The 26,801-nt window shown below is 36.1% G+C and overlaps 1 protein-coding gene across 6 annotated transcripts in view; it reads left to right on the top strand.

The window, feature by feature from the left end:
* Positions 1-26,801, top strand: part of DACH1 (dachshund family transcription factor 1) — a 369,849-nt gene that overhangs the window by 314,857 nt on the left and 28,191 nt on the right. For 4 of the 6 annotated variants that reach the window (XM_055702639.1, XM_055702638.1, XM_055702636.1 and 1 more), the window contains 4 exons: positions 4,727-4,878; positions 13,516-13,663; positions 17,846-17,989; positions 18,450-18,518. In XM_055702639.1, coding sequence (XP_055558614.1) covers positions 4,727-4,878; positions 13,516-13,663; positions 17,846-17,989; positions 18,450-18,518 — 513 coding nt within the window. Of the gene's footprint in view, positions 1-4,726; positions 4,879-13,515; positions 13,664-17,845; positions 17,990-18,449; positions 18,519-22,396; positions 22,464-26,801 lie in introns of all 6 variants that reach the window. The other 2 variants (XM_055702640.1, XM_055702637.1) reach the window with 1 other exon arrangement.

Raw genomic sequence — 26,801 nt, 5'->3', positions numbered from 1 at the left:
AAAGTCCTCAGGCAAACATACCAAGCCAAGAAATAGAACCCAGTGGACAGCGTTTCCAATGGTATTGTTAACTGTGAGAGCACCAGCCTCTTTGAAATGTTACAGAAACAACAACCAGCGAGTCAGTCTGTTTGAATATTTTATATTCTCCCCAGATTTCCAGCTGCCACAGTTGCAAATGTTTTAATTTCAGAGTATTTGGATGTCCTGGAGAAATGTTTTTGGCATAAAAAGAAGAAACTAAAATGTAAATAAAAAAAAAACCAACAAACAAACCAAAAGTTTTTTATTAGCATTAGTTTTTGTACATTCCTTTTACAGATCGTTAGCATCCTTCACAGTCATCTCACATTGCCCCTAGTTATATGCAGGGTGAATCTTGAATGACCAAATCTATATAAACAGCCAACTGATACGGGAATTGAGCAAAGGGACTTGTTTTGTAAATGTGCCTGAGGTTGGTAAACATTTCAGTTCAGGACATGGGACTCCCTGTTCTTTTGTGTTAATATAAATCAACAATTACAGATTAATTAAAATAGAAGAGCTTCTCACACCTGTAACTCTGAGGAAGGTGACATATAAAACTTTGTAATAAAGGGTGTTTGAGAACATAAAGTAGAATCGTATTAAACCAAATGGAATAGATTGTTTCCACAAGAATGTATGCACCAGATTTATGATAGTAAAAAGTGAAAATGTGTTCCTCTTTCATCATTCAAATGGTATGAATGAGCCTGTTTTAGGAATAAATGCATGTGAAATATTTTACAAAGAATAAAAAAGCATCAAGATGCATTACAAAAAAAGGTTAAATGATTACAGAAAGACGGTAATCTCTATAGTATTTTTTGGAGGCAGCTATTATCGCTTGCTTTCAAATCCTGGCAATATCAATATTCTCCAGTTTGATTGGTGACCAGTCTGAACTTAACCTACTTGCTTTTAGGAACAAAGACAAGAGAATAGCTACCTCTATTCATCTGTTATTGTTTAAATAGCTGTCACAGCTTCCAGGATGTCTGTTTCCATGTTATCTGGTGAAAGAATAAAATAGAATGGCAACAAACCAAATACAGTGAAAAATGTTTGTTGTAGTTGGCCCAAACCAGCTGCTGTTAGCAGATAAAATCTGGTTTGAACAAAACCACGTGAATTTTGGAAATTGAGGCACAATGGATAGAGTGGATGTAGCGTTTACAAATATTTTAAAGATATGTGTCGCATTCAGACTTGCCTATTACGGTGATTTAGTTCATATGTCAAGGCACATATTCATCTCTGCTCAGATACTGTAGAGGCTTGGGTAACAGCTTGTCCCATCCTTGTTTATTTGCTAATTTATAACATCTCAGTTCCCAGCACAAGCCAAGGCAGGCTCGGACACTTCTTTGTTCTGCCTTGTTCTTTCTTTTTCCCCCCCCTTTCTTTACACTGTTGTGCTCCCAACTCTGACAATGGAGTTGTAGATTGACCCTCTTTCCCCTCTTGCCCTGACTTGTCTTCGAATGCTTCCTTTGATGCGTTTAGACTTAAAATGCCAAGTCTCTGTTTCCCAGCAAGGGCTCATCATTTTTGCAGTGTTGCTCTGCTAGTAGGTTAAGAGAAACGTTAGTAATTCCTTTGCAACTGTTTAAAAGATATTAGGCTAATGATTATCTGGAAACAAGGATATCTTATCCTATTAAGAAAAGAGGACTTCTGCAGGAATGGAAGATTTTTAATGCTGTAATGGCAAGAGGTCGTATTATTTTGCTACTAAGATAGGCGGTTATGTTTTAATTGGCTGTGTTTACAGTGTGTTTTTTCTTAAAAATGCAGTTTTTCCAAGGTTCCCTCAATCGTTGCTTATCTCACATCCACAAATATCCATGCTTCCTGTGTATAATATGTACATTTGCTCTGTTTCAAACATACTCACACTCAAAGTTTATTTCACATGGGACATCAAGAAAACAAAGTCACATTAGTCTTTTTTTTCTGAGTTGATGTTTCATTAAAATAAGTTCATAGTAAGTTCAGCTCTCTAGTCTTACCCTTCAGTGTAAATTTGTTTCTGTCATTTATTATAACATAAGAGTTTGGATGTTATTTTGAGTTCATACCATTCTAACCTTTTTTTTGGAGTTTCTTTGCCTATTGCAACACCATGCCACACGTTGTTAGGAAAATCTTTGCAAACTTCATAATGTATTTTGAGCATGCACAAAGTACAGAAAACATAATATATATTTAATTTCAAAGTAGTAATACAGTAAAAAGCTTTATCCCTTGATTAAATTCTGTGAAAAACTTGTGTTAGGAGCTTTCTGTGTCTCAGTTATTGCATGGAAGAGCATAATTTTTAAGTGTATTAAGGCTTATGAAATTAAGTGGGTCACTTTTATCTGGTATGTAAGAAAAGAAAAAAATCATATTTAGGGACAAATTTTAGTATGTTAATACAAAATGACTACAGAGACCTCCGTGTTGTTGGGGGGTAGCATGAGGACAGATGATACACCCAAAGAGTGCATGTTTCAGGGACTGCTTTGAATCTTGGTAAGGTAGATAGGAAATTGTTCAGTAATCTCCAGCCATTTTTTTTCAACACTGTGATATGACTGGAAAAGTTAAATACAGCTGAAAAAATCTTTTCTGACTCTTGAGTGGGCTGAAGTCTTCCTCCCCTTGGTCAACATCAATTCCTTTCACAAAGCTTGCCTTGGTAAGCTTTTGAATGATGACTTTATGAAAAAGCGGTAATTGTGGCACAAGTTGTGACAAATGGGGGACATGAAATGGGGTCTTACTCCTTGTGTGGGTTACTCTCAGCCTGAACCACAGTGAGGTAGGAAGAACAGCATCTGTGGTAGAACTAATCTCACCAAAAGTACAACTTTCCGTCTGAGTGAGTCATCATAGGCTTCTCTTAAAGGCAACAGACACTTCTCGGGGAATGTTTGTCTCCTCCTGCAGTAGATGCCTGTGATAGTTCAGATGGATTAGTACCTGAAACTGGTGTCTTCTTCTCTTCACTATAGAAAGTGATTAAGTGATTAAGGCTATAGAAAGATTAAGTGGGATCAGCCCAGAAGCAGATATCCAAATGGCTGTTTGGGTATTTCTGCAGAGGGACATAGTGGATGAGGCTTTTAATCTAGCACTGTAAATGCTGGCTGGCACAACAGAGCTGGTGTGGAGATGGGGCAAGATGTTGCACCTTAACATGACTGATGGAGATTGCTTCCTTCTGGAGTAACGGTGGATGGGGACTCTTGGAATGAACTGGGATTTTGTCTTATGGTTTTCTGGTCCTGAGGTTGACAAAGCGTATACTCTAACCCTTTGTTGCTGCAGATTTCAGTTTTCCTGGTCCTAGAGTATGTCCACATAAGAAAATACTGCACCCCAGTCAAAGAGAGAACTCCTTTTAGGCAACTAGGATCATAACTCTCATATAATATTATTTCTAATATGCATAATAGGATGAATAGATGAATGTAACTGTTATTGAAACTATAATTAAATAAAGTGCAGAAACAAAACCAAATTAAAATATCCTCAAACTTAGATATCTTATAATGACCAAAGCCCGAATGGAAAAGAGCAAGTCTGACAAACTCTTCTGTAGTCAAATAGGCGTGCAGAGATCTGCGTAATACCAAGACTGCATTCTGATGTCCTTGTATTTTATTGAGAATAATCAATATGTGTCAGTTAATGACTGAGCCCTTGGTAAGAAGAGTATGTATGGATAAATGTATGTCTATATATGTATAGATAGTTTTCCTTTTGAAGAATCCAGATTAACATCTGGTGCAAAGAAATTGACCTAAATTTCTGTATTATATCAGTAGTAGTCTATAAAATTGTTTAAAAAACCCAAAACCACAAAATAAACCCAACCAGAGTATTGAAGTTTCTATTAACTGTGGGGGGTTTTGTTTTCTGGGTTTTTTTTTCACTTGCTTTATAATCCATTCATAGATTATGTGTGAAACTTCAATCTTAGAAGTCTTCAAGCTGTGGGAATTTTTTTCCCATTGTGATGTCAGAACTGATCAGATGTGATTGTTACAAAGATCCCACTAAGGAGTGTAGCACTAATTGTTAGAAGATGTCCATGCTTAAAAAAATTAGGCCAGTGATTTTAACCATGCTGTTAATTTCATGTATTGTTCAGAGCATGTTTCAATTGTGGGAATCAGGTGTACTTTCTTCATTAAAAATACATTGAGGAGCTGTATTTTTTCTCGGTATTGCAGAATCTTCTGAGCTGTAAGTGAAACCATTAAGAGCGGGAAGGGTTAATTGTATGGGAAGCCTCATATTCAAATACTTCTCGTATACAAAATATATGTCATAGTAGAAAATCTTCTATTGTCAATCCAAATAGAACACAAACTAAAATGAGATAATTGGGAAGGTGCCCATAAAGTCAGCCTGAATATATTATCACAAGTATATGTGAGATAATATTTGTTTTAAAAAGATTCTATGGCACTGTAAACTCAGTCTCATTAGAGACTGCATTTAAAAGGCTTATAAAGTTACTCATTAATGTTATCTTGTTGTATCTCCACAGCTTTTTCATTAAAGAAAATTCAGCAGAAAGCATTTTCTCCTGATAGCAGGAACCAATTTGCAATAAATGTTCTGGAAACCACTAGGGAAGCCATTACTGAGGTCTAATAAAAACAGACAAGCGTAACTTGTTCTATATTTTTGTTTCAATCACATACAGATGAGACCCCGCTCTCCACACCAACCGCAAGAGACAGCCTTGACAAACTTTCTCTAACTGGGCATGGGCAACCACTACCTCCAGGTTTTCCATCTCCTTTTCTATTCCCTGATGGATTGTCCTCCATAGAGACCCTTCTGACTAACATCCAGGTAGGCCTTTCAGCAGATCAGCTTAAAGGGATGGAGAGGAGCCAGTTGCAGATTTGTCTAAATTAATATAACCATTCTAGCTTAATCAGTTCATAAGATTATTTGGATCAACTAATTTACTGAAACTTTCTAGTAATTTAGGTTTTAAAGGAACCACGGCAAACAAATGAATTTAGAAGCTGTCAAATACAGTACATAAAAATACAGATTGTATATTAAAACACAGCAGACAATTCGATGAAAATTACATTGGTGTGTTTAACAACCTTTGTCTTAAATGCTCTTTTTATTACAGGCTAATGAAATGTATCTTACTGTTTAACTTTATCTCATTTACTAAGCAGAGAAACACATCTTTAATAAGTAGTTATTTTAAATTTCTGGAGGGCTAAGGTGGAAATTATATTTAAAGTTATTTGAAATGTGTCTGCCATAAAAGCATTCACAAAAATGCAGTTATTTTATAAATAGGCTCATTTCATTTAAAGTACTGTCTTCAAAGAATAGACTTCAAAGGGTATTACCCAATTTTATGCAGATTTCCTATTCGATAGTCATGATGTCTATTGTGTGTACAGTACAGCCTGATTCAAGTATTATTTAAGGTATACACTAGCATGTAGCTTGGAGCCAAGATTTCAGTGTTTCATGTTAGAATGAAGATTATTTTGTCCAGGAATTCAGTGATCATGTGTTCCCCAGATGCAACTTTTGCAACAGTATGGTTGCATGTTGCATGCAGAAGCAAAATGATAGCGCAGGAAATAATGCAGCCATATTGTACTCATTCCAAATAAGCCTCATCTGTTTAGCTACTAACTTCTAATGTATTTGTCACAGTATTTTCCCCTGCAGATTCCTGCAAATACATAAAATCAATTGTATTCTATTCAGCAAACTCTGTGACAGAGTAGGGCCAAATCCTGCTTGCTTTACTTTCTTAAGCAATCTCATTAAATTTTATGACACTTCAGAGCTGTTTTATGAAATGCATGTGAACCATTCATTGGTGATGTTTTGAGATCTAGTAATGAAAAAATGCAGTATTGCTATATCTGCCTGGTCTGAAGGAGCATATTTGTGATGGCTTTTTGTGGTTCTGAGACTTAGGAACTTAAATATTTAAATCATAAACCCAGATAATTCTACAACAGCTAGCATTCTTCTAATAGATCTGCTGCAATCTCTAAAGGATGTAATTTTTTTGAAGGAAGAAATACAGTTAGCAAAGTACGTCTGTTTTATCTGTGCATGCATGTACAGGAAAGTTCTTAGTAATTTTTTTGACAAATGTGTGCACTCAGTGTCTCTAGACAGCAACCTAATGAGCAAAGCATTCAGTATCAACAGGTTAGCTAATCTTGTGATTGAACATGAGAGCACTGGACTACTTCAGGATAAATGACCAGGAGTAATTTGCCAAGAACACATTCAGTTTTACAGAAAATATGAATGTGAAATTCAGTCATTAATTTTAAAAAACAAACAACCCTACTCTTACCTGGAGTGAAGAGCTAAAAAAAAAAAAAAAAAAAAAAAAAAAAAAAGGCAACACCTTAAAGAAGCCAGAGACTTCTTTATGCCTTCTGTCATTGTGCTTTTGCACTTACTGCTCCTTACCTTGGGGTTCTACTTCACGAGGAATCATCTATCAGGCTAAATAGGTGGGACATAAGTCCTTTTGGATTTTTTCAGTATGTCCTCATGTTGAATTACGTGGTTTCCACAGATCTTTGGGAATCCTTTCATATAACATCAAGGTATTTCCCCTCTCCCTGCCCCTCCCCACCCCTCCACCCCCCAGCCTCCATTTAATCTCTACCAGGGCAACATTATAAAGCTACTTCATAACAGAAAAAGAAAAAAGAAAAAAAGAAAAAAAAAAAGCAGCTAGTTTAATTTTCCCACCTGTGCAGAAAAACTTAAATATTATTTTTAAAACAGTAGCCTATTATGATAACCTACACAATAGTGGCAGTTTCTCTAATCAATGCCATTTAAAATGGTGTCCATTTTTAGCAATTATTGCAATGAGAGCGGGCTACCCCAGCCCCACAAATGAGTTAGATACTGTAGTACTGACACTTCCAGAACAGAGTTTTAGGTATTTAACTACAAATTTGAACTCATTAATGGATTTGCGGAAAGGGGAAAGGCTGTACTATGGTACCTGCTTGCAATATCGTTTGTGATTTTGCTAGGAAATACATAAACACTACCTGCAACCCATGGCTTGTTCAGTACAGGTGTTGAACTCTTGTCGCTGGGTAAATTCCTCTTTGCTTTCCTTTGGTCCAGATCAATTTCATATCCCTTTCAAAGGGGAAGTGGAGCAGTGAGATCCCTCACTGTTCTCTTGCTGGAGCTATGCAGCAATGGAGCAGATCTAACTTTCTAGAAAAGATCACCTGGCCTGCAGTCTGTTCCCCTCCTCCAGCACTAAGGTGCTTTTGAAACAGAAAATAGGAGAGATCTAGCCAAATGGTAGATGAGTGGGTTTGGTAAACGCTGGGTTTTTTTCCTCAGGGTCATGCATGACAAAAATATGGATGTTTCCTTTTCTAGAAAAGGTATATGTCTGCTTGTGAAAGGCAAGTATACATCTTTGATAGGTCATGGAACTGCGGTGCATGCACAATCTACCACATGTGGTAGTGGAGGTTGCCTGGTTTTTAGGGATATGATGGCCATGTGAATACATAGGCAAGCAGCCTCTGGCTACACCAGTGTGCATGAACGTGATGGTAGATATCTGTGCTGTGATCCCCTTGTGCATATTCAGTTGTGTGAGGTGCAGGATCCAGAGGATCTGCATAATATTGACCTTGGGTACCTCCGGAAGAGGCTGTAGAGCCTGTCCTGGTTTAAAATAGGACAGGATTAGGGTACTGTATGGGTACTAGGAGCTCTAATTTTGACCTTTGTCAGGGTAAGGAGGATCGTAAAACTTGCCATGGGGACAGTGTTTTTGGGTATGTGAACCAATATTTCTAAACACTTCTGATATTTGAAAAAATGTGCTAAAAGTCTTTCAGGTGCTGCGGAGCTTACGTTATTGATTTGGTGCCTAACTATACATACTTCCATTTTAGACATCCGAGTCCTCTAAAATTGGCCACTAAACACAAGTGAGTCTGTGTCTTTCACCCATATTGAAGTTAAATGGATAGCCCCTAATCACTAATTTGTAATTTTAGGCAAATGTTAGACAAGCCTATTTGCTGTTGCTGTCACCAGGGGCTGGTAGTTAGGTTTATTTCCTTTTGTACATTGTATATATGTTTTTCTTACTTCTCCATAAATACTTTAATTGAAACAAAAATACGTTTAATTAATTGTTAATCTAAAGAGGAGATAGTAACAGTATACAATACTTAGAACAACCAATGTTTTTTTTTTCTTGCTGGTGACTGCTGAAATGCAAATAATAAATTAACAAAATATAATTAAACAAATACACATATAAAATATAGAAATGAGATTGGGGACATATATTTTTATTCAGATGTATATCTGCACATCTAAAAGGAAGAGAAAATAAATTTCCCCAGAGAGTTTAAATGAAGTGATATGTCTGTTCCCTCCCAATGTATATTTGTTGATTTCTTCCAGATTAAATGCTGGAAGTCTATGTGCAGCTGCAGGGAGGATGAAGGGTGATGGAAGGTGGGTCACAGCAAAATTCTGTGTGGGATGCTAGTGAGAAGGCTAAAGATGTTTCTGTACCCCTTGCCTAAGTTCACCTTTCTGAGTCATGGTCCTATTATGCTAAAGTATGTTACAGCCACAGCCTTTCATGATACTGCAATATTCTTGGTTAATAGTAGTGTTCTTTTAAGCTTTTAGAGTATGAATCTTTACTGTTGCTGAGCTGGATTTCCATTAATATCTAAGGGATGAATTAGTTGCACCCTGATAGCTATATCTTTCTATCAAGACTGTATTGTATTGACACAGTCCTGTTGCTAAGTATTTTTAAAGAGATATGTAAAATAAGTTGCAAGTATCCCATTGATATTAATAAAAGAAATGCATGATTACAAACTAAATTCCCCTATGAAAACAAAACAAACTACTGGCTTTATTGCTGTGAGTCTCCTGCACTGTTACCATCTATGACTAAATACACAAGAGAAAAATATTGCAAATGCTGAATAAAGTAAAAATTTCAGTTTTACTTCATGTTATTTGTCTTCTCTAAAATTCAAGAGAATGATTTTATTTTTCAGAGAAAGCATTAAAATGTCATTTATATTTGTGCAATATGCTTTTGCCTGTGACGGAGATACTTAATCTGAGATATTAAAAATGTCTTTCTGGAGTCATCTGTAGAGACAGTCAAGCTGTGTTATCTTACCTTGCTTATGTTATAAGCCAGTAGTCAGTTACAAATAGTAAATATTCAAAATTTAACCTCTAATGTGAACTAAAAATATATATATTAATTTTTTTGGTGAGCCTTTCACTAGAAGTTTTAATGATTAAAGCATTCAAATTATATATAATTTCCTGACTAAAAGAGAAGCAATGTTACTTTGAATTATTTTCACCATGAATATCTAATATTGCAAAAGGAAGCCCGGGAGCTACAAATCTCTGGAAGCTAGGAGGTTTGACTAGGAAAGCTTCACTGTGTGCATGCCTTATTCTTCTAGCTTTTCTTTTACACTCACTGTGGGTGATTGTTGGAAGCAGGATATGATCTTGTAGGTGCACCATCAGACTAACTTGTAAGGCCATTTTGATGTCACATATAACTGTGTAGGTAATGTTAGGTGGAACACACTAGATGTAGATAGGAAGAGAAAGAGCTTCTATATACCTTCCCCTCCACCTCTTTCAAAATAGGCAACACATTATTTGCATTTTTTAAAAACAGTGATGAGTAATACTGGTGTTAAGGCTGAGCTGGGGTTTGATATATGTTTAATTTCTATAGGGTCAGTAGACTGCCCTGACATGATGGTCCTTTTGGATACATCAGAGAATAGGAATAAACATCAAACTTATATCAACTTAACTTTTTATTTGGAAGATTTCTGAAGTATTTATCAGTGAAAACTATTAAAACAAGTGCATTAAAGTAAACAAACAAAATCAGAATGATCTGTAAATCTCCAGGGAAAAAATGGCCATTCTTGACATTGCATTGGAATGAAAAATGTATTAGCAATGACACGGAGGGGAAGAATGGCATGCCATGTTTAAAGCCTGGCTCCAGATAGAGCCATACTGTATTAAAAACAAATCTGGAACCTGAGCATGTTCACTACAATTATCATTATCCAGCCTCCATAACATCTGACCTTCCCTAAAGGGAAATATTTTCTTTTTCCTAATGTCCCCTGTTGCACTGTATTTCCCATTGTCATTGGCAGCATATTGATTTAATATCAAGTTAGAGGATTAGCCATAGCAAATACAAGTTGGACATACTGTATTTTGTATAATCTTTTACAGCTGATCCACTGGGAGAATTAATAGAATTTCATGCAACTCTGAAATTGGCATTCCTGTTCCAAGGGGCACTGATGATTTTTGAAAGCTCTACTTTTCAGTTGTTTTTCTCACCCCCTTCTGCATTGAATATTTCCAGTATTTTTGCATTAGAGCTGTCATTGGCAGCAACAGCACTTTTGATATGCATCAGTTTGGCTCTAGTGAAGATCTTTTTTCACATTGGACGCCTACTGATGTGCACTGATTTAACATCTAAAAACGAAACTTAATTTTGTGTAGCTTGTAAGTAGTCCCTAGTGGGTCTTGGCTCCAAAAAGTTAATATTTTTCAGACATAATCAGCAGCAATAGGTAATGTATTACTGTTAGCTATGTTACCAAGTGTAAAAAAAGGAAAGGTTGGGGGAGGAAGTGTGGTGCAGAAATTCAATGGAAAATGTAATATGCTTTTAGCAGCTTCATACTTTGCAGCAATTCTTAATATAAAATTACACACATCAATGTTACACACTAGCATTATTTTAAAGAACACCAAAATATTGTGTTTTGTCAGCCAAGGACAATAATAGTTTAATAGTAATTTATTTTAAACTGCTACTGATAATACAACCAATCAACACATTAAGTGGTGCCAACATTGGCATCTTGCTAAATAATCTCTAGGCTTTGCACTGAGAGTACATCTTTCAAAGATAAGTCAACAAGAGCAATCAGAGCAGAAAATTAGAATTTGGTATCTTAGAATTAAAATACAGCTAAACTAAAGTTTTAATTGGGGTGATCTAAAAGGGCACTTGATGTAATGATCTCTTTCATTTGTTACTAATTGTTTGTTCTTGATGAAGAAGAAACATGTACATGAATGTAGTTGAATTGAGTAAAGATGGCAGTTGCTTTAACAGCTCGATTTTATTGTTAAACAAGATGGATTGTAAGAATTTGGGAGGAGAGTGTTTGCAGCTTTAAACTTACTTGACAATACACTTTTCATCAACAAATACTTTTCATGTAATTTCACTTGATCTGGTTTATTAATGATTTGGATGAGTCACATGTTCCAGTAAGTGATGAATTGGAGGAGATTAAAATAACAACTCCTACTTCAGTTTCTTACTATTTCAAATGCATCCCATATAGAAGACATAGTTTATGATGGTTGTAAATGTAGGAGAATATGGTGGGGGAACAGAATTCAGGTGGATATTAACTTTTTTTAAAAATAGATTGGAAAGTCTTTAGAAATATTTCAAATTTTGTTTTACTTTACATATGTCTGTAGAGTTTTATGTTTAGCTTTATGTGGTTTTCTTTAGTAGTCATACAGGTGTAACATTCAACACAAAATAGCATTGTGTTTTAGCTATTTTAGAATAGCATTTGATTCTCTTAAAGAAAACTGCTAAAACTTTAAACATGTTTCTAAGTACATTTGTTGTGTTACCATTGTTAGATATTTTAAAATGTGGTTCTATACTTATGTAGTGTCTATCGTTTTGGTGACCGTCTGGGCCTTGCAGTCGGAAGGTGTTGTGTTCTTTCAGCTCCTGTGGACTTTAATAGATTAAAGTGTAATATAGAGCTGCAAAGCATTAAGCTCTGAATGAGACAACACTTGAGGCAACAATTTAGTTAAGAATGAAGATGAGGAGTACTGAAAATAACAGACTCTGAAAAGAGACTTAAATGAAGAGTTTGAAGGACACAAATTTCAAAGCAGGCATTGACATTGGGAAGACTAGTCTGATAAATGTGCGGAGTAACACTCATGAAAATTATTTTTTTCCATTTCTCAAGTATCATCATGCTGACTTCTTTTTCCATTCCTTTTTGGAGATATTTCAAACAATTTTAGTGAAAAAACATGCAACCTAGAATCCAATTTAGGAAGCATGCCTGAGGGTGAGGAGGCTTACTTGGGTGTTGGGGGACGTGATTTCATGTCTGTAGAGTGGCTGTTCTGAAACTGAATCTTGAGTGTGAACCTTTTATCTTAGCTGAATGCCTCCCTAGTAGGGCTATTGCAGAGTACTTGTCGGTTTCTTTTGCTGGCATTGTTTTGCTTTATATCAATAATTAAATCTATGTTGAGTGAAATTACCTCAACAGTTAAGTTATGAGGAGACTTGCCTAGGATACAGAAGAGTTAAGTTTATATCTATAGTGGTTCATATACACATATCCATGCTTAATTATCTACTGTATTATGATAGCTTCAAAAGCAGAGATTCAGCTGTATGCCTAAGAGCCTGATGGCCAGGCTTGTGCAAAATGGAAAAGGAAATATTTCCTCTCTCCATGTTAATTTATTTCAATTCTGTTTCTCCTCCTCTTTTTCATACCCTATCAGTGTCCTAACTGTCTGTTATTAGCTGTGTTGGGATCTTTGTGTTTCCTTGCAAAAAAGGAGGAATTGTGAAGTTGAAATTCTCATGTTTAGAATAGGCTGAATTATTCCTTCCTGATACGATAACAAAAAACGGCAGAGTTTATTTCAACCATCCCAGGTCAAGAAATTGAGAGATGATTGTGTTATGTTCTCTGCTGTGAGATAACAATTGTACAAGGTCAGATAATGGACTTTTAAAAATTGATGTATCTTCCTGTTTTGTGACTGTCCTCTGCTCAGCATCCCAATAACCCTGTCTTCCTTGGCAACTCTATGGAACGTGAAAATATTTGAAAATAATAATAACAATAAGGAGAAAATGGCAAGCATTTGAAAGAGCCTTTCTCCCTTGGTAATTTCCATTGGCTTGAGTTGTGCTAGAGACTAAATTTGCTATTCTGTGGATGATGCAGTTGTGAGACTGCCAGTTCATTTTCAATGGGACAGATTTTTGTTTTGATCACAGACAAGTGCCTGATGTAGGCTTGTCTCTATCTCTTACAAAGATCAAACCTATCCCTGTAACTTTTTCACATGAATTATATGCACAGTCAATGGTGAGTTTGTGTTTTCTGGGAAAACTTGTCTCCCAGCATTTTACAGATTTTCTCCCACCTGTTAAAATTCATTCCAGTAAAAATCTGCTGTTGATAACTGGGAGTCTTTGACCCAGTAACAGGGTTATTTCATTTGTAAAATCTCATGACTAATCAAGCAAAAATAACAGAAGTTAGTTATTATGTCAGCTGTTCTAACATTCTTCAAACATTATTGAACTTTATCTTTGAACAGGGTCTACTAAAGGTTGCTATAGACAATGCCAGAGCTCAAGAGAAACAGGTCCAACTGGAAAAGACAGAACTGAAGATGGAGCTCTTCAGGGAACGAGAACTGAGGGAAACACTTGAAAAACAATTGGCTGTGGAGCAGAAGAACAGAGGTATCTTAATTAAGCAAGACAAACAACTTGTGAATTATTTCCTTAGAAAACCAAATTTTTTATCAAACACCTTGATCAAAGCTTTTCCCCCTTACCTCATGTTATGTCCAGGCTGACAGCAATGCAGGAAGTTCTACAACCTGCCTGATCCTGCATAGGATCTGCATGAGATTTAGAACAAGGACCTTCCTTTTTCTCAACATATTACTTACTACATTAGTAATACACAACACAATTATAATTACTGTAGCTGCTGTTACAGACTTTGGCAGGTTGTGATTGTTATGAATAAGGATAGCTACCTAATACAGACAGAATTTGTAGCAAATCTAAGAATCTGCAAGGTTTTAGGAACCTTTGTGTCTTTTCTTTTGTGGTAGGGTCATATATTGCATATTTAGGCAAACTGTATGTAATAAATAGAAAGATAATAGTAATATATAAACTCTTTATAATGCATAGTAGATCAAAAACATGTTTATAGAAGGAATAGTTAAGGTTCTTCTCCATAAGGCAGTAGCATGAGCATTTCAAGTATCAGCATCAGCCCACTGTAAAGTATATACATGTCAGTAAAGGTAAGACAGTTTACAGTGATTTGCATTAACTATTGCATTATGAGCATGTTCTCATCTTTCTTTATGGGTCTATTTTTCTGTATATGTATGTCTTGCCCATTAATAGTGTCTAATTACTTTGCAAGGGACAGTTAACCTCTGGGGCTCACCTGCCGTTTAACAGAGACCATGACAAGTCAGATATGTATTTTTGCAGGGCTAGACTTATAACTCTCTTCTTGTCCAGTTTAATTTTCTTGGAACCAGCTATAACGGAATCCTGAGAACACTTGGATTCACATTCAGTAGCATTATATTTTTAACTAATGTGCTAGAAGTAAGGACACAATGTAATCCTGTTTCATGCCTTGACCCATCAAAGGGTAGGACTGTCACATCATTAATTTCTCTTTTGTAACTTTTGAGAATACATTTTTAAAGACTATTGCTATTAACAATTATCGCAGCTGTGCAATGAATCATTCCTTTGTCCACAGCTGGCCTATTTAGCTCAGTACAATTGCACTGCTTACACTTTTAGTTTTGTAAAAGAGCTCAGGTATTTTTCACATCCTTCAACCTTTGTGTCTCGCAACTGCTCAAATATATATTCCTTTTTAGATTTAGTCAATCACACGCACAATAGAAAAGGTTGGGGGGACCTATCTGACCTTACTTGAGTTTTGCCATGTAAAAGCTAAGCACCTCCTTTAAGTTAGTATAAGTTCCTTTCTGGTCAATAAAGAAAGGGGTTTGTACCTCCTGTTCTCAGACAGGTGAGTGGCATCAATTACACCGTGAAGACTTCTTTCTCTTCTCTTTAACTCCAGACAGAATATAGGTGACTAGACTGGACTAGACACATATGTTTTGAGCAGTTAAAATGAATTTCATTCAAAGTTATATATCAGGAAAGATCATGGGATAGTCCCTTATTTTGTTCAGGGTACTGAAGTAATTGCTAATGTTATTTTCAGCATGGTGCATTACCTGCTCTTTTATATGCATCCCTCTAATGATGAGATTGCACTGGTAAAAGAGTCAGACCAAAGAGGAATGCATTTGAACAGTTAATGGTGGTATGCAGCAATGTGAATATAATGAGGATGACTGTCTTTGCTAGTGGATACTTCTAGAAAGAAAAGTAATTGATTATTCTTTGAAATTAACAGATCCAAGTAGGAGAGAAAAAGTAAGGCCAGATTGTAATTATTGTGAGAATTTATTTTTCAACTAAAGGAGAAAAATACATAGGAGGCTTTACCTGCTATTAGTTTTCCATATAGCAAGTGTCACGTCTTAAAGAAAATTTCAGATTTGTTAACAGAAGCATGAACAAGATGGGAGAAGTGTACCATATCCCTATTCAGTTAAGAGATACAATATGAAAAAAACTGAACTACACGTAAAAGCTACAGCATAGAAACACAAGCCACTGTGTTGCATACAGGTGAAAACACATTAGGTGAATGGGATCTTCAGATGAGGCAATATCTGTCTTTTGCTCATTGCGTTAACACAAGTGGCTACATCTGAATATTTTTGCCATTTTTTTAACATTAAATTCACTGCTTCTACTGCATGTTCTACAGAGCTGCTTATTTACTGTACTATTTCCTTCCTTCTTTGTAAATATTCCAATTAGTGATTCCAAAGGCTGTAGGATGTGTCTCATCAACTGGTGAAAGTAGGATAATATCTCTTCTGTGAGCAGCTACACAGTAAGGGCTTGCTAATTCTGGCTCTGACTGCTGTAGTCACATCTACAATGTGTCAGCCATGATGACATTTTAATTCAGAAAGCAACATATGTTTCCTTCTCATTTATTGCAATCACTTTCAAAGTACTTATAATGAAAACATTAAAACCGTGCAATGATTCAAAATGTATTTAGTTTAGCCTTTGTATAGATACTAGATGTTCTTTGATAGTGTAAGCTAATTAGCCTGTAAAGTAGTTGGTACTATACAAAATGAGAAAGAACCAAAATTCCAAAGTCTAGGATGTAAATTATGTAGCTATTCTGACTACAGAGTATGTGCTTATATTCATTTTGTGTCTGAACAGTTCTGTATAGCAACACAAAATATCCAAGGTTGCCCAAAAAGTGGTTATTCTTAGCATATCAATTAAATATTGCATTTTGTGAAAGACAGCACCATCACAGACTACTGGAAATGGAGACTATGAACGGGTAAAAGTATATTTTTACCTTTTCCAGTGTTTATCCCTTGACATGTATGAGAGGCTACTTTGGAGTGAGATACAGGGCTAGATCTTGGCAGTCAAACCTAGTATCACCTAGTATCTGGTTTTGGTAAGGAGAATTATTTTCATGTGTGCAAAGAATTCTTTAGTGAGTAGTTTAGTAGGTCATTTTTTAGTTAATGTCAAAATGACAGACTCTCCAGGAAAGGGTTATCCAGGAAGATCTTATGAAAAATAAGCTTCTTACATGCACATCCCTGAAAACTCTAAATGTGCTATGTAGGAGGGGTTGGGGTGTGCTGGGGGAGGTAATGATATGGTCTACAACTTTGCATGATTTCTTTAGAGGGTCACTTTGGCTTTTATTGAGTAGACAAATTGGGTCACATTATCCTTTCCCATCAGGAACATAACCTGTGATATGTTCCTTCTGTTAGGGATCATGCAAGTCTTACCTTTGTGGTTGTAAGTCACTAGTAACATAGGAAATAAAATTGTGGTGAAGTTTCATCCTGACCTTGCAGTCCTTTCCCTAGTAAAACTTGAAATTAAGAGATACAAGGAAAACATTTTTCTAAATTAGGGCATTCTAATGCTTAATTTTAAAATACTCCTTCCTTTCCTAATATTTTTCCTCACACTTGACAAAGCAAAGTAATACTTACTTGGTGGGGGCATCCAGCACTGTAAAAGATTCGCTATGAGTTCTTCAGGGTTAGTTGGCTGATGGGACAGGAGCTGACAGAGAGCAAGAAAGAGTAAAGGGAAGGACAAAGGGAAACGTGGATAAGGAATAAAATGGGGAACAGACCGAGCACCAAGAGGTCAGATAGCTTGCAGGAAGCAGCAGCTTGCAGGGGAGTTAGAAAACTCCAGACCTTTCCTTAAGGGATGAGAACCACAGCTGGGTGGGGGCTGAGCTCTGGGCACCCAAGCAGCCAGATCTCCTTCTTGTGGGAGAGAAGCTGCAGGCAGGCAGGCAGGTGAGAACTTCGTTGCTGTGTGCATACTAACTGTGTCCTATGGGCAATAACAAAATGGTAGACTAAATCCCAGAAAACCACCTCACATCCAGAGACAGAGGCTTATCTACATTAGATAATGTAAAAAGTACATTTCGCTGCTGGTACCAAGGTTTTCTGATTTGGGCATTCACAAATTCTCTTCTGCTTATATGTAAAAATTATGCTTTAGCTGAATATCACCTACTGTTTTCAATATCATATTACAGGACCGTACCTTTTAGAATATCCCAGTGTGATTCCAGCGAATTTCAAGTAATTTAAATTGGTATTGTCTAGTTAATCAATTTGTATGAACTCTCACAGTTCTAGCGTTTCTCAGGACTCTAAATAGGTAAACATGTAACCAAGTTTAAGATCCAAATCTGAGAACACTAATTTTCTTTTTTCCTAGCAATAATTCAGAAAAGGCTAAAGAAGGAAAAGAAGGCAAAGAGGAAATTGCAGGAAGCACTTGAATTTGAGACTAAACGACGGGAGCAAGCAGAGCAGACACTGAAACAGGCAGCTTCAACAGACAGTCTCAGGGTCCTAAATGGTGAGAAGCCAGATTTTCCCTCTGTGTCATTAACTTTCAATTTAAGTACCAAAAGAAGCTTGTTATATTGAAAATTTATAACATGATGGAAGGGGAAAAAAAAAGAAAATCCCTTTCCTTCATTCAAGTGGTGCCTCTATTGTTTTGTTACGTTATATAGTATATGCAAATAAACTCACTGAAGAGAATGTTCAAACTAGGACATTTTTATATTATTAGCTTGAGAAGTCAATTTTTTTTTCTTCTTCTTTTTCTCCTCCCCCTTTATGCTTGAAAAATCTATTGCTCATTAATCTTCCTAGTCTAACAAAAAATTGTCCTGGCCTCCAGTCATTGTTCAACATTAAAAAAAATGACAAAGGTTGATTGTATTGTAATTCAGCATTGGAGTAACAGGTTGTAAAAAGGGCTATAAGAATCAAATGAAATATGTGTCAGTGATACCTTTCTGTGTTTTTAGACTCCCTGACCCCAGAGATAGAAGCTGACCGCAGCGGGGGCAGAACAGATGCTGAAAGGACAATACAAGGTAGGAATTTGCAAAAGGCTATAAATCTAGATCTTGCTATATGAGTTTTTCCTCAGCTTTAGACTGCTATTCAAGCATGTAGCCTACCATCTGGGCCACATCAAAACAAGTTCAAACAAGGTCAAGTTCATCTTGCTTGTTTATAAGAGAGAATACATTCTGTGCTCATAGATTTTCTTTAAATTAATAGGTCATTTCTGTTTATACAGTGCAATTAAAAAAAGAATTAATTTAAAACAATATTGGGTTGAATCTCAGACATGCTGAATGCAGTTTTTGTGAATATGTATGATTACATTTGAGATAACAATGTTTTTAAAGGTATATTTGAAACATTTTGAGCCTTTTAACTATAAAAATAGCTAAATCTAATTGATGACATTCAAGGCCTGATGAGAATTTCATAGCTAATATTCGGTGGCAGTTACTGAAAGGTGTGTTTCAATAACCTACTCTGAGCATTAGCTATAAATAAACTGTTTATTCCTTTCTTGGATTTTTCATTTACCATTTCCCATTATTTACATTTTAATAAAACAAATCTGTCAAGTAAATTTATACATGAAATACTAAAGAAAGCCATATTTCTTTCTCTGTTAATCTAAATGTATATATATTGCAAACACCAAGATATTAGTAAAGAGCAAATTTTTAAGATAGTATTTATGTTATAACATCTTCTCTAATCAACAGGGTAAATGTACTTACATGAATTCTAAACAATAAAAATATTGTGTATTTGAAGGTGCATTTTTCAGAGGCAAGCCTAAAATTATTAGCTCCAGTAATCACTCTCAATTGCCTTTATTTTGCATTTTGAAGTCAATCATCTTAACAGTATCATTTGACATCTTCTGTGTGTTACATAATCACATTTTCTAACTCCTAAAGAGTTGTTACTGGTGTGCCACAAGGAGGCTGTAACAACAGAATAAAGAGTCAACAAGCTTTTAATGGATTGAGCATATAAAAAAATACAAAAGAGGCAATAAATTCTTATGAAATACAAGCACATGTATATAAACAAAAAATGTTTAGATTTAAAGCAAGTTATGTCTGCAAAGTCAATGACTCAGAAGTTGGAATATGCCAGATTAAATGTTGCCTGAGAAGTGGGTACATGTTATCAGGTTTGTTGTTCCAGAATCCTGCTTTCCTTCCCTTAAAATATATGCCTTATTCAAAGCACCATTTGACATAATTAGTTTAGTAAGAATCCAGTCATTATGTCATTTTGTTTTAATCCAGTCATTTTGTTATTTTGTTTGGTGCAAAGACAGACTTCTAATTTCTTGGGAGGCCATTCTGTTCACTCTAGTCATTGCAGTGCCTGAGCTTCTGAGCGTTCCCACAATTCCAACTTGAAAGCTGGGAAATAGTCACAGACAAATTAAGATGATAAATTGCTTAACTTTCAAGTATCAAGGACCTAATTTTTCAGGATACCTTGCATTTTTGGCAAATGTGTTCAGTGTATTCAAATTACTGTTCTGTTGAATTCAGTTTTGCTTATTGGCTGAGATACCAAGCTGGATATTTATAATATGAACAACTCATAATTACTGAGTATTTTGGAAGTATGTATTCTAAAGGACCCAAACTACATAGGAACAGCACTTTAGCTTTTTAACCATGATTATCTGTTCTTTTCCAGCTATCTTGCCTACTTATGCTGATTTCATATATTTGCATTTCTGCAATGAATGAAATCAAGGACTTAAAGGCACCATTCTCAGTAATGATGACCTATCCTTGATTCTTCTGTCCAGGGTGGTGCAGGTTAAAAAAAAAAAATAAATCCACAGATGATCATTTAATTGAAGACTGGACAGTGGTGTATTCTGATCGTGACAGTGGATCATGTTGCAAAGGCAACCTTAATTCTGACATTTCGTGTCTCTACTTTGCAGTCTTAACATGTAATTAAACCAGGTTTTTTTTAAGGAAAATGAAAAAAGAAGCAGGAAGTAGACTTGTAATTTCTTACAGTTTAATATACTCAGTTTAATTGTCATACAAGAGTTCAGAACCTTTAGATGTAGCACAATATGTAACCCTACAACACAAACGTAACTGTAGGATCTTATTGTTGTGGATCAACTAACATAGGGTGGCAGGTTTATGAAATAGTTCAAGAAATAGTTATTAGCAGATGAGTAATGCTAAGTGTCAGGACCCTTTGTGTTCACTTCCAATGCTGGAAAGAAGATTCCTTTTCACCATAAACTCCCTTTTCTGTGTCCCCCCTATACATATCTGTGACACTGTCTCAGTTCCTCCTAGTTTCTTCCTTCTCACTCCAATTCCAGCTTTTGTCAATGGTTGATCTCCCCCATTCTTTGTTCTACATTACATTGTGTTTCTTTTTTCCTAACTTCACATTCTTGCACTATTCTCATCTGAACCCACTTTCATGCCACCCTGATTATTTCTTTATTTACAAGCTCTTTCTCTCTCAGTGACCCCCAGGCCCTTGTCTCTGTCTGACCCTTCCTGTTGTCTCCTCCTCTTGTCCAGTCTGCACTGATACTCCCTGTTATCAGTCATTCCTATTTGGTACCACATCTCTGTCTGTACTCTGTGCTCCCTGCCCCGCCTCCCCATCAAACTCACATTCCCTACTGCTTTCAGTACAGATTCTGAATCTTCTTCTGCACCTGCCTGGATGTCAGGGAGGGAAGCACTGAGAGCACTCTGTTCTTACTTCAGTATTTAGCTTGGCAATTGTTTGCAGGAATGAGGAGAAAGAGTTACAGGGAAAGAACTGCTTCGTTCCTGCAGTGCTGGTATAAAGCATGCTTAGTACAGATGGGGTCCTTGGAGAATTGGCTGCAAAACTCTACAAAAGCTCTCCAGTGGGTGAAACTGGGATTTTTCCAACATTTTTCTGAATTTTCATATAAAATAAAGACCATGCCTTTCCAATTTTGCAAAATTTCAGTTATGTCCTTACATTTTATCTGTAAATGATGTTTAGTATCCTCTAGTATGCACTACAGAAGAATTATTACATAAAATATACAATACATTCCATAAAGAATATAATACTATCTCTTTCATGTTTCAGGTTCTGGGGAAAAATACTGCCTAGGGAAATACTTACGACTTTCTTATTCCTCTCAAAAATATATCTTTATCTTAGTACCAAAGCATGTCTGGGGTAATAGTTTTTTTATCCACAAACATTAATTTTTTTTCAACTTACTGTGTTAATCATGCTATACAGTTCTATAACTAAGCAAACAAATGTAGGAAAGCTGCAGCATTCTGTGGGGGAAGTGAAATAATTGAAATACCAAGTGCATTTTCAGCGTTTAAGAAAATATTACATAAAGAAATCATAATTTTAAAAAAAATTGTATCTAAAATTTATGATAAGGGAATACTTGTCAACTTGAAGTTATATTTAATGTTGATATTTTTAGCTATTACTTTTGCGAGTAAGGAATAGGACTAATTTAAGCATAAAAGACAATTACATTTATAAATAAGGGGGCTATGTTCTGTTTTTCATCATAAAGCACTCATTCAGATTCTCTTTTAGTTTATGTAAAGTCTTGTAAAATGGAAGCAATAATAAAAAATTGAAATATGAGATTAGAAAAAGAAGCAATACGGGTTATTTTAGGGTTGGGTTTGTTTTTTTCTTAAATACTGGGTAGATAACAGTTTACTGGAATATCCATAACATGCTAATATATAATCATAATAAATAACCCAATTATGGGCATCAAATATAGTTACATATTTTTTAACAGATACAAAAAGATACTAAGTTATTAGGAACTGGTGTAGACACTGGTTTTAAATGTTTTCTTTCTTGCTTCTGTTTAAAATAATAATAAAGCAGATTATCCTCTTCTCCATACATATTGTAGGTTCACTAGATGCCTATGCCTAGCTCCCAATCCGGTTTCCCAAGACCCCCTCATCCCACACAAAAAGGTACCATACAAAGATAATGTTTGACTTTTATATACTGTTTTGTTACCAGACCTCTTACTAAGCACTAGAACAATGGCATTTACTACTGCGCTTACTTTCTTATTTCCGTTGGCTTTTTCTTCTCCATCTGGTTACTTAACATGAATTTGTTTTCCTGCATTATTGATTTTTCTTTTCCTCTAAATGCCACATTCCCAATTTTCTGTCTCCTAGTAGTTTCCCTCCCAAGTCCTGTACGTTCATCTTCATTCCATTTAATCACCACTTCCTTTATACATTATCTAAACTCTTCTTAAAACGTTCTGCTTCTGCACTCTCTTCCTTACTGACCATTCTTTTCATATGGTGTCCCTCTCATGTCTTCCTTTTCCCAAATTGCTCTCAAATTGTTTTGTGCTTTTCTCCCAAAGCTAATCTGATAAGAACAGGAAGCTTAACCAAATTTACTCTCTCAGGCTACTATTTTATTTGTCGTCTCCATTTCTTTCCTATTTTCTAGCAATCACCTCAGCCTGTACCTTTTCTACTTCCTTCCAATTAATTTCCAATTTCTACATGCCATCATTCCAGCTGCTTCTGATCCAGCTTCATAATTTTCTGCTTAAAGTCTTCTCACCTTGTTCAGTTCCCATGAATTCTCAAGCCTGTCTTTTTTCTTTTTTTTCCACAAATATCTGTCTTCCAAGAGTCACTTTGCACTTTGCATGTCCTCAAAGTTTTCCTGCACTACTCTACTCTCTCCGTCAGTTTTTCCTTAACTATGCGTTCTCCTCTAGCACAAATTTTGTTCCTTTTGTCCATCAGTCAAAATTTCATACCTCAGTTCCTTGTTCTGCTGCAAATACTTTTTTCCTCCTTCTAGCACATTATCAGCCTTTCTCCAAATGAGCCCATTATTTACTCTCCCTGTTCCTTAGCTTTCTAAGCCCTTTCCCATCAACTGTTTTTTCTTGCCTTTTTCTACTTCTCCACCTCTTCTGTAGGCTCCTATTAACACAGTTAAGTGTAATGCTAAATGGCTTCAGACTACGCTTTCCTGATATAGGAAAAAGAGCCACTCAGCTACCATTCACATATAAACTTCCAGGGCCATCTGTCTTCTTCCCTCCCAGAAAGGAGAAGGCAGGCAATGGAGATGTTGAACAGATCCAGGAATAGAGAAAGAAAGCAACTGCAGCTCAACACACTGACTGTAGAGTCCTGCATGAAGTTACCTGTAAGGCCTTTGAAGGCTACTGAGGATTAGTGGGAAATAAATTATGATTTTTCTTTGCCCATACCAGGAACCTAGTGTGTGCATTTTGCTGCCTAAGTAGTAGGGGAAAGCTGCCATGCAGCTGCCCTCCATATTAACAAAAATTGCTTAGATACAGTGTCAGTCATGTGCCTGAAAACCTAACCTGAATTGTTTTCTGTGGTGGTTTGAAACTTGTTTAAACTATTTTTCAACAAGCAAACTCAGTGTAATAATCTCAGCAGATTATAGTCCTTGATTCTTTCTTGCTGTATTTGTGTTTGAAAGATACCTATCTGAAAGAATTCCACACTGAAAAGGAACTTTTGGTGGTTCTGTGAAGCTTGTGCACACAGTTCCATTTCTGATGTATAAATCTTGGACAAAAGCATGGGAAAACGTGTGATGATATTTCTTATGAGATCAAAAACTTTATTGGAAAAGGCCATTATCAAGGTTGTAAAGTCAAGCATTCAAAAATTAGGAAATGGTAGAATTACGGTTGTCTTCCAACCTTTGTTCAACCGTTTTTGTGTATGCATCACGATATAATCTTTAATTATATGATTAGATAGTGTGTTTTTCACAGTACCCTGTCTCATTCAGCACAGGGGACAAGGATGTAGTTGAATAAATGCATATCTATCCAATATTTTCTTTATCTTCGGTGTGCAATGTGTGTTCTCATGCCTTATATAATGCCTGGTTTATATATAATACTTTCATCATTAGACATCATGCTTTACAGAAGAGGTGTGAATGATTATCTCAATTTCTTTCATATGTTAAATCTTAATTTTGGCATTTCCTGACAGTTGAGTGTTTTGCTTCACCATTTGAATAATGTCCTAGGTAACCATTTCCTAGGGTTTTCTTTTTAATGAGTAAACTACAAAGTCTGAAGTTTCTCTATGGAGATGACATCTCACTACCTTATGGACTTGCATCTCTAGTTTCACAGTGATAAAGGAACTGATAAAGTGCAATACCTTATCATGAGCGGTGTGGTCTAAGGATTGACCATTTTGCCATGGAGGTCTCACAGATACTTGTTGAGATAAATAAAGACAATCTTGGGATGCATTTCATCCTCTTGGGCACAGAATCTTCCTTTCATTTTTCTTTCAACCTGTAGCACTTCTAACAGTGTCTCCATCAAGCTTTCTTGTTCTTGTTTCTTTCTCATCTCTGGCCTTTGTATCAGTCCTAATATCCATTTCCAAGTTTTGTGATCTCTTTCTTGCCTTTTTTTGTCTCATCTTTCAATTTAAGTTTCTATTTATATCCATTCATAATTCCAGCCTCCAATTTTAACTTCTTACACTAATATCCTTATTAATGTGATCACGATGTCTCCAGATATCGGCTTGTAATACTCTATCCATATGCTGCCTATCCAGTTACTTGTCAAGACTCCTCCCTTTAAGAGACTTCAGATGACTTTACCTGACTTTCCTGCCTTATCTGTGTTCTGTCTGCCATCTTTCCTTCTACTTTCAACCACTGGGTCCTGTTCTTGTCTAGTCAGTCTGAATCACTCAGTTCCCCAACTTCATTCTCAGATACTGGCAGCCAACCATTTCCTATTACTAGCTGCCTTTCACAGTGTCTTCCAGTGCCCTGGGTTCTGTGTTTCTATCTATGTTTAACCAGTCTCAGTCACTCCACCTAGTCACATTTTCTGTCTTTTTTTCTAATTCCAACTGCATCAGACTTCTTGTTATAATTTCTCTAAATCTGAAGTTTTATGAGTTTATTTTTGCAGACTTAGAGAAAAATGCTGTTAACTGCTGATCACAGATAGGACACATTTTCCAGTGCAAGACCACTCTCAAATTAAGTAATGATTTTTTAAACAGAGTTTTCAATATCCTCAAATGACAATGCATCTGTTTCTTTTCTGGGGAACAACAGTTCTGTTTGCAGCACATTCAACTAAAATGTCTTTTCCTTAGTCCTTCCTTCATTTATTTTGCTCGTGATATTGACTGTGATGGCCAGCATCAAGTCTGTTTCTTTTAGCCATTGTCCTTCTGTAATGTCCCTTCAATAATTGCATCCTTCTCCCAGGGCTTCTGTCTCCTATCTTTACATTCCTATCTGTTCCACTTTGTGTCCCCCTTCCTCTTAATCAACAGATACTGCATTTGCACCCATAGCTCCTCAAAGATGAGGTCATCCATCTGTATAATGCCATATAAACTGATGTTCATATATATGCTACAGTATTAATTGATGAAATACGAGAAAAGAAAAGCACCTGACTCTTTATATATTTTACCAAGTTTTTTCTTGCCTTTTTTCTCATTAAAACATCTTATAAATGTTAAATTTATATATATATATAAACTTGTAAATTCTGCATTTTTGTTCAGTTGATGCTAGCTTATCTGTTATTCCATTTCTGTTGCTGCTTAGTAAGTACTATAGATTTGTTACTCATTTATTATTGCATGGGACTTCTAGCAGAAAGATGCTTGGGTTTAGTATAGAGACAGGATTTTCAAATGGATTTATCAGGTCATTTTCAGAATGAAAATACATTTTCACTTTCCCATGTGACATTCCTTCTTCTCTGCTGACCCATTTCAACACATTTTCAGCTTCCCTTGTATCGTTGGTTTCCCATTTTGCTTCCACCTCTGTTTCAACCTGACACCCCACCCAGCCCCCACCCCCCCACCCCCACCCCCCGCCAAATATTACTTCTGAATATCCCAAATCTTTCTTATTGTGCCACCTCTTCAACATGCGAGGTGATGTGTGTGTATGACCTGGAGCTGTGTGTCTGCTGGTTGACCAGGTGGCTGGCTAGGAGATGCATGCATTCTGAGGGATCAGTGACAAGCTAGGAGATACACAATTTCTGCTGGACATCTTGTTGCTGCCTCTTGGCAGCTGGGCAAATCAAACAGTACATGATGCTTCTCAGCAGCTGATGGGCCAAACAAACGGTTTTTCAAGCTGCAAGAGACCCACGGCCCACCTGTTGTGTGGGCCTGCTATAAAGGTTGAACATTTCAGCAGGGAAAAGAAGTCAGGAGCTGGAAACAAAGCTGTCAGAAGCCTGGAAGGCAAAGGGATTTTTTTTTTTTCTAGATATA

The sequence above is a fragment of the Falco cherrug genome, chromosome 2 (genome assembly GCF_023634085.1).
Source record: "Falco cherrug isolate bFalChe1 chromosome 2, bFalChe1.pri, whole genome shotgun sequence".
Taxonomy (NCBI): domain Eukaryota; kingdom Metazoa; phylum Chordata; class Aves; order Falconiformes; family Falconidae; genus Falco; species Falco cherrug.
This window is presented reverse-complemented; position numbering and strand designations above follow the sequence as displayed.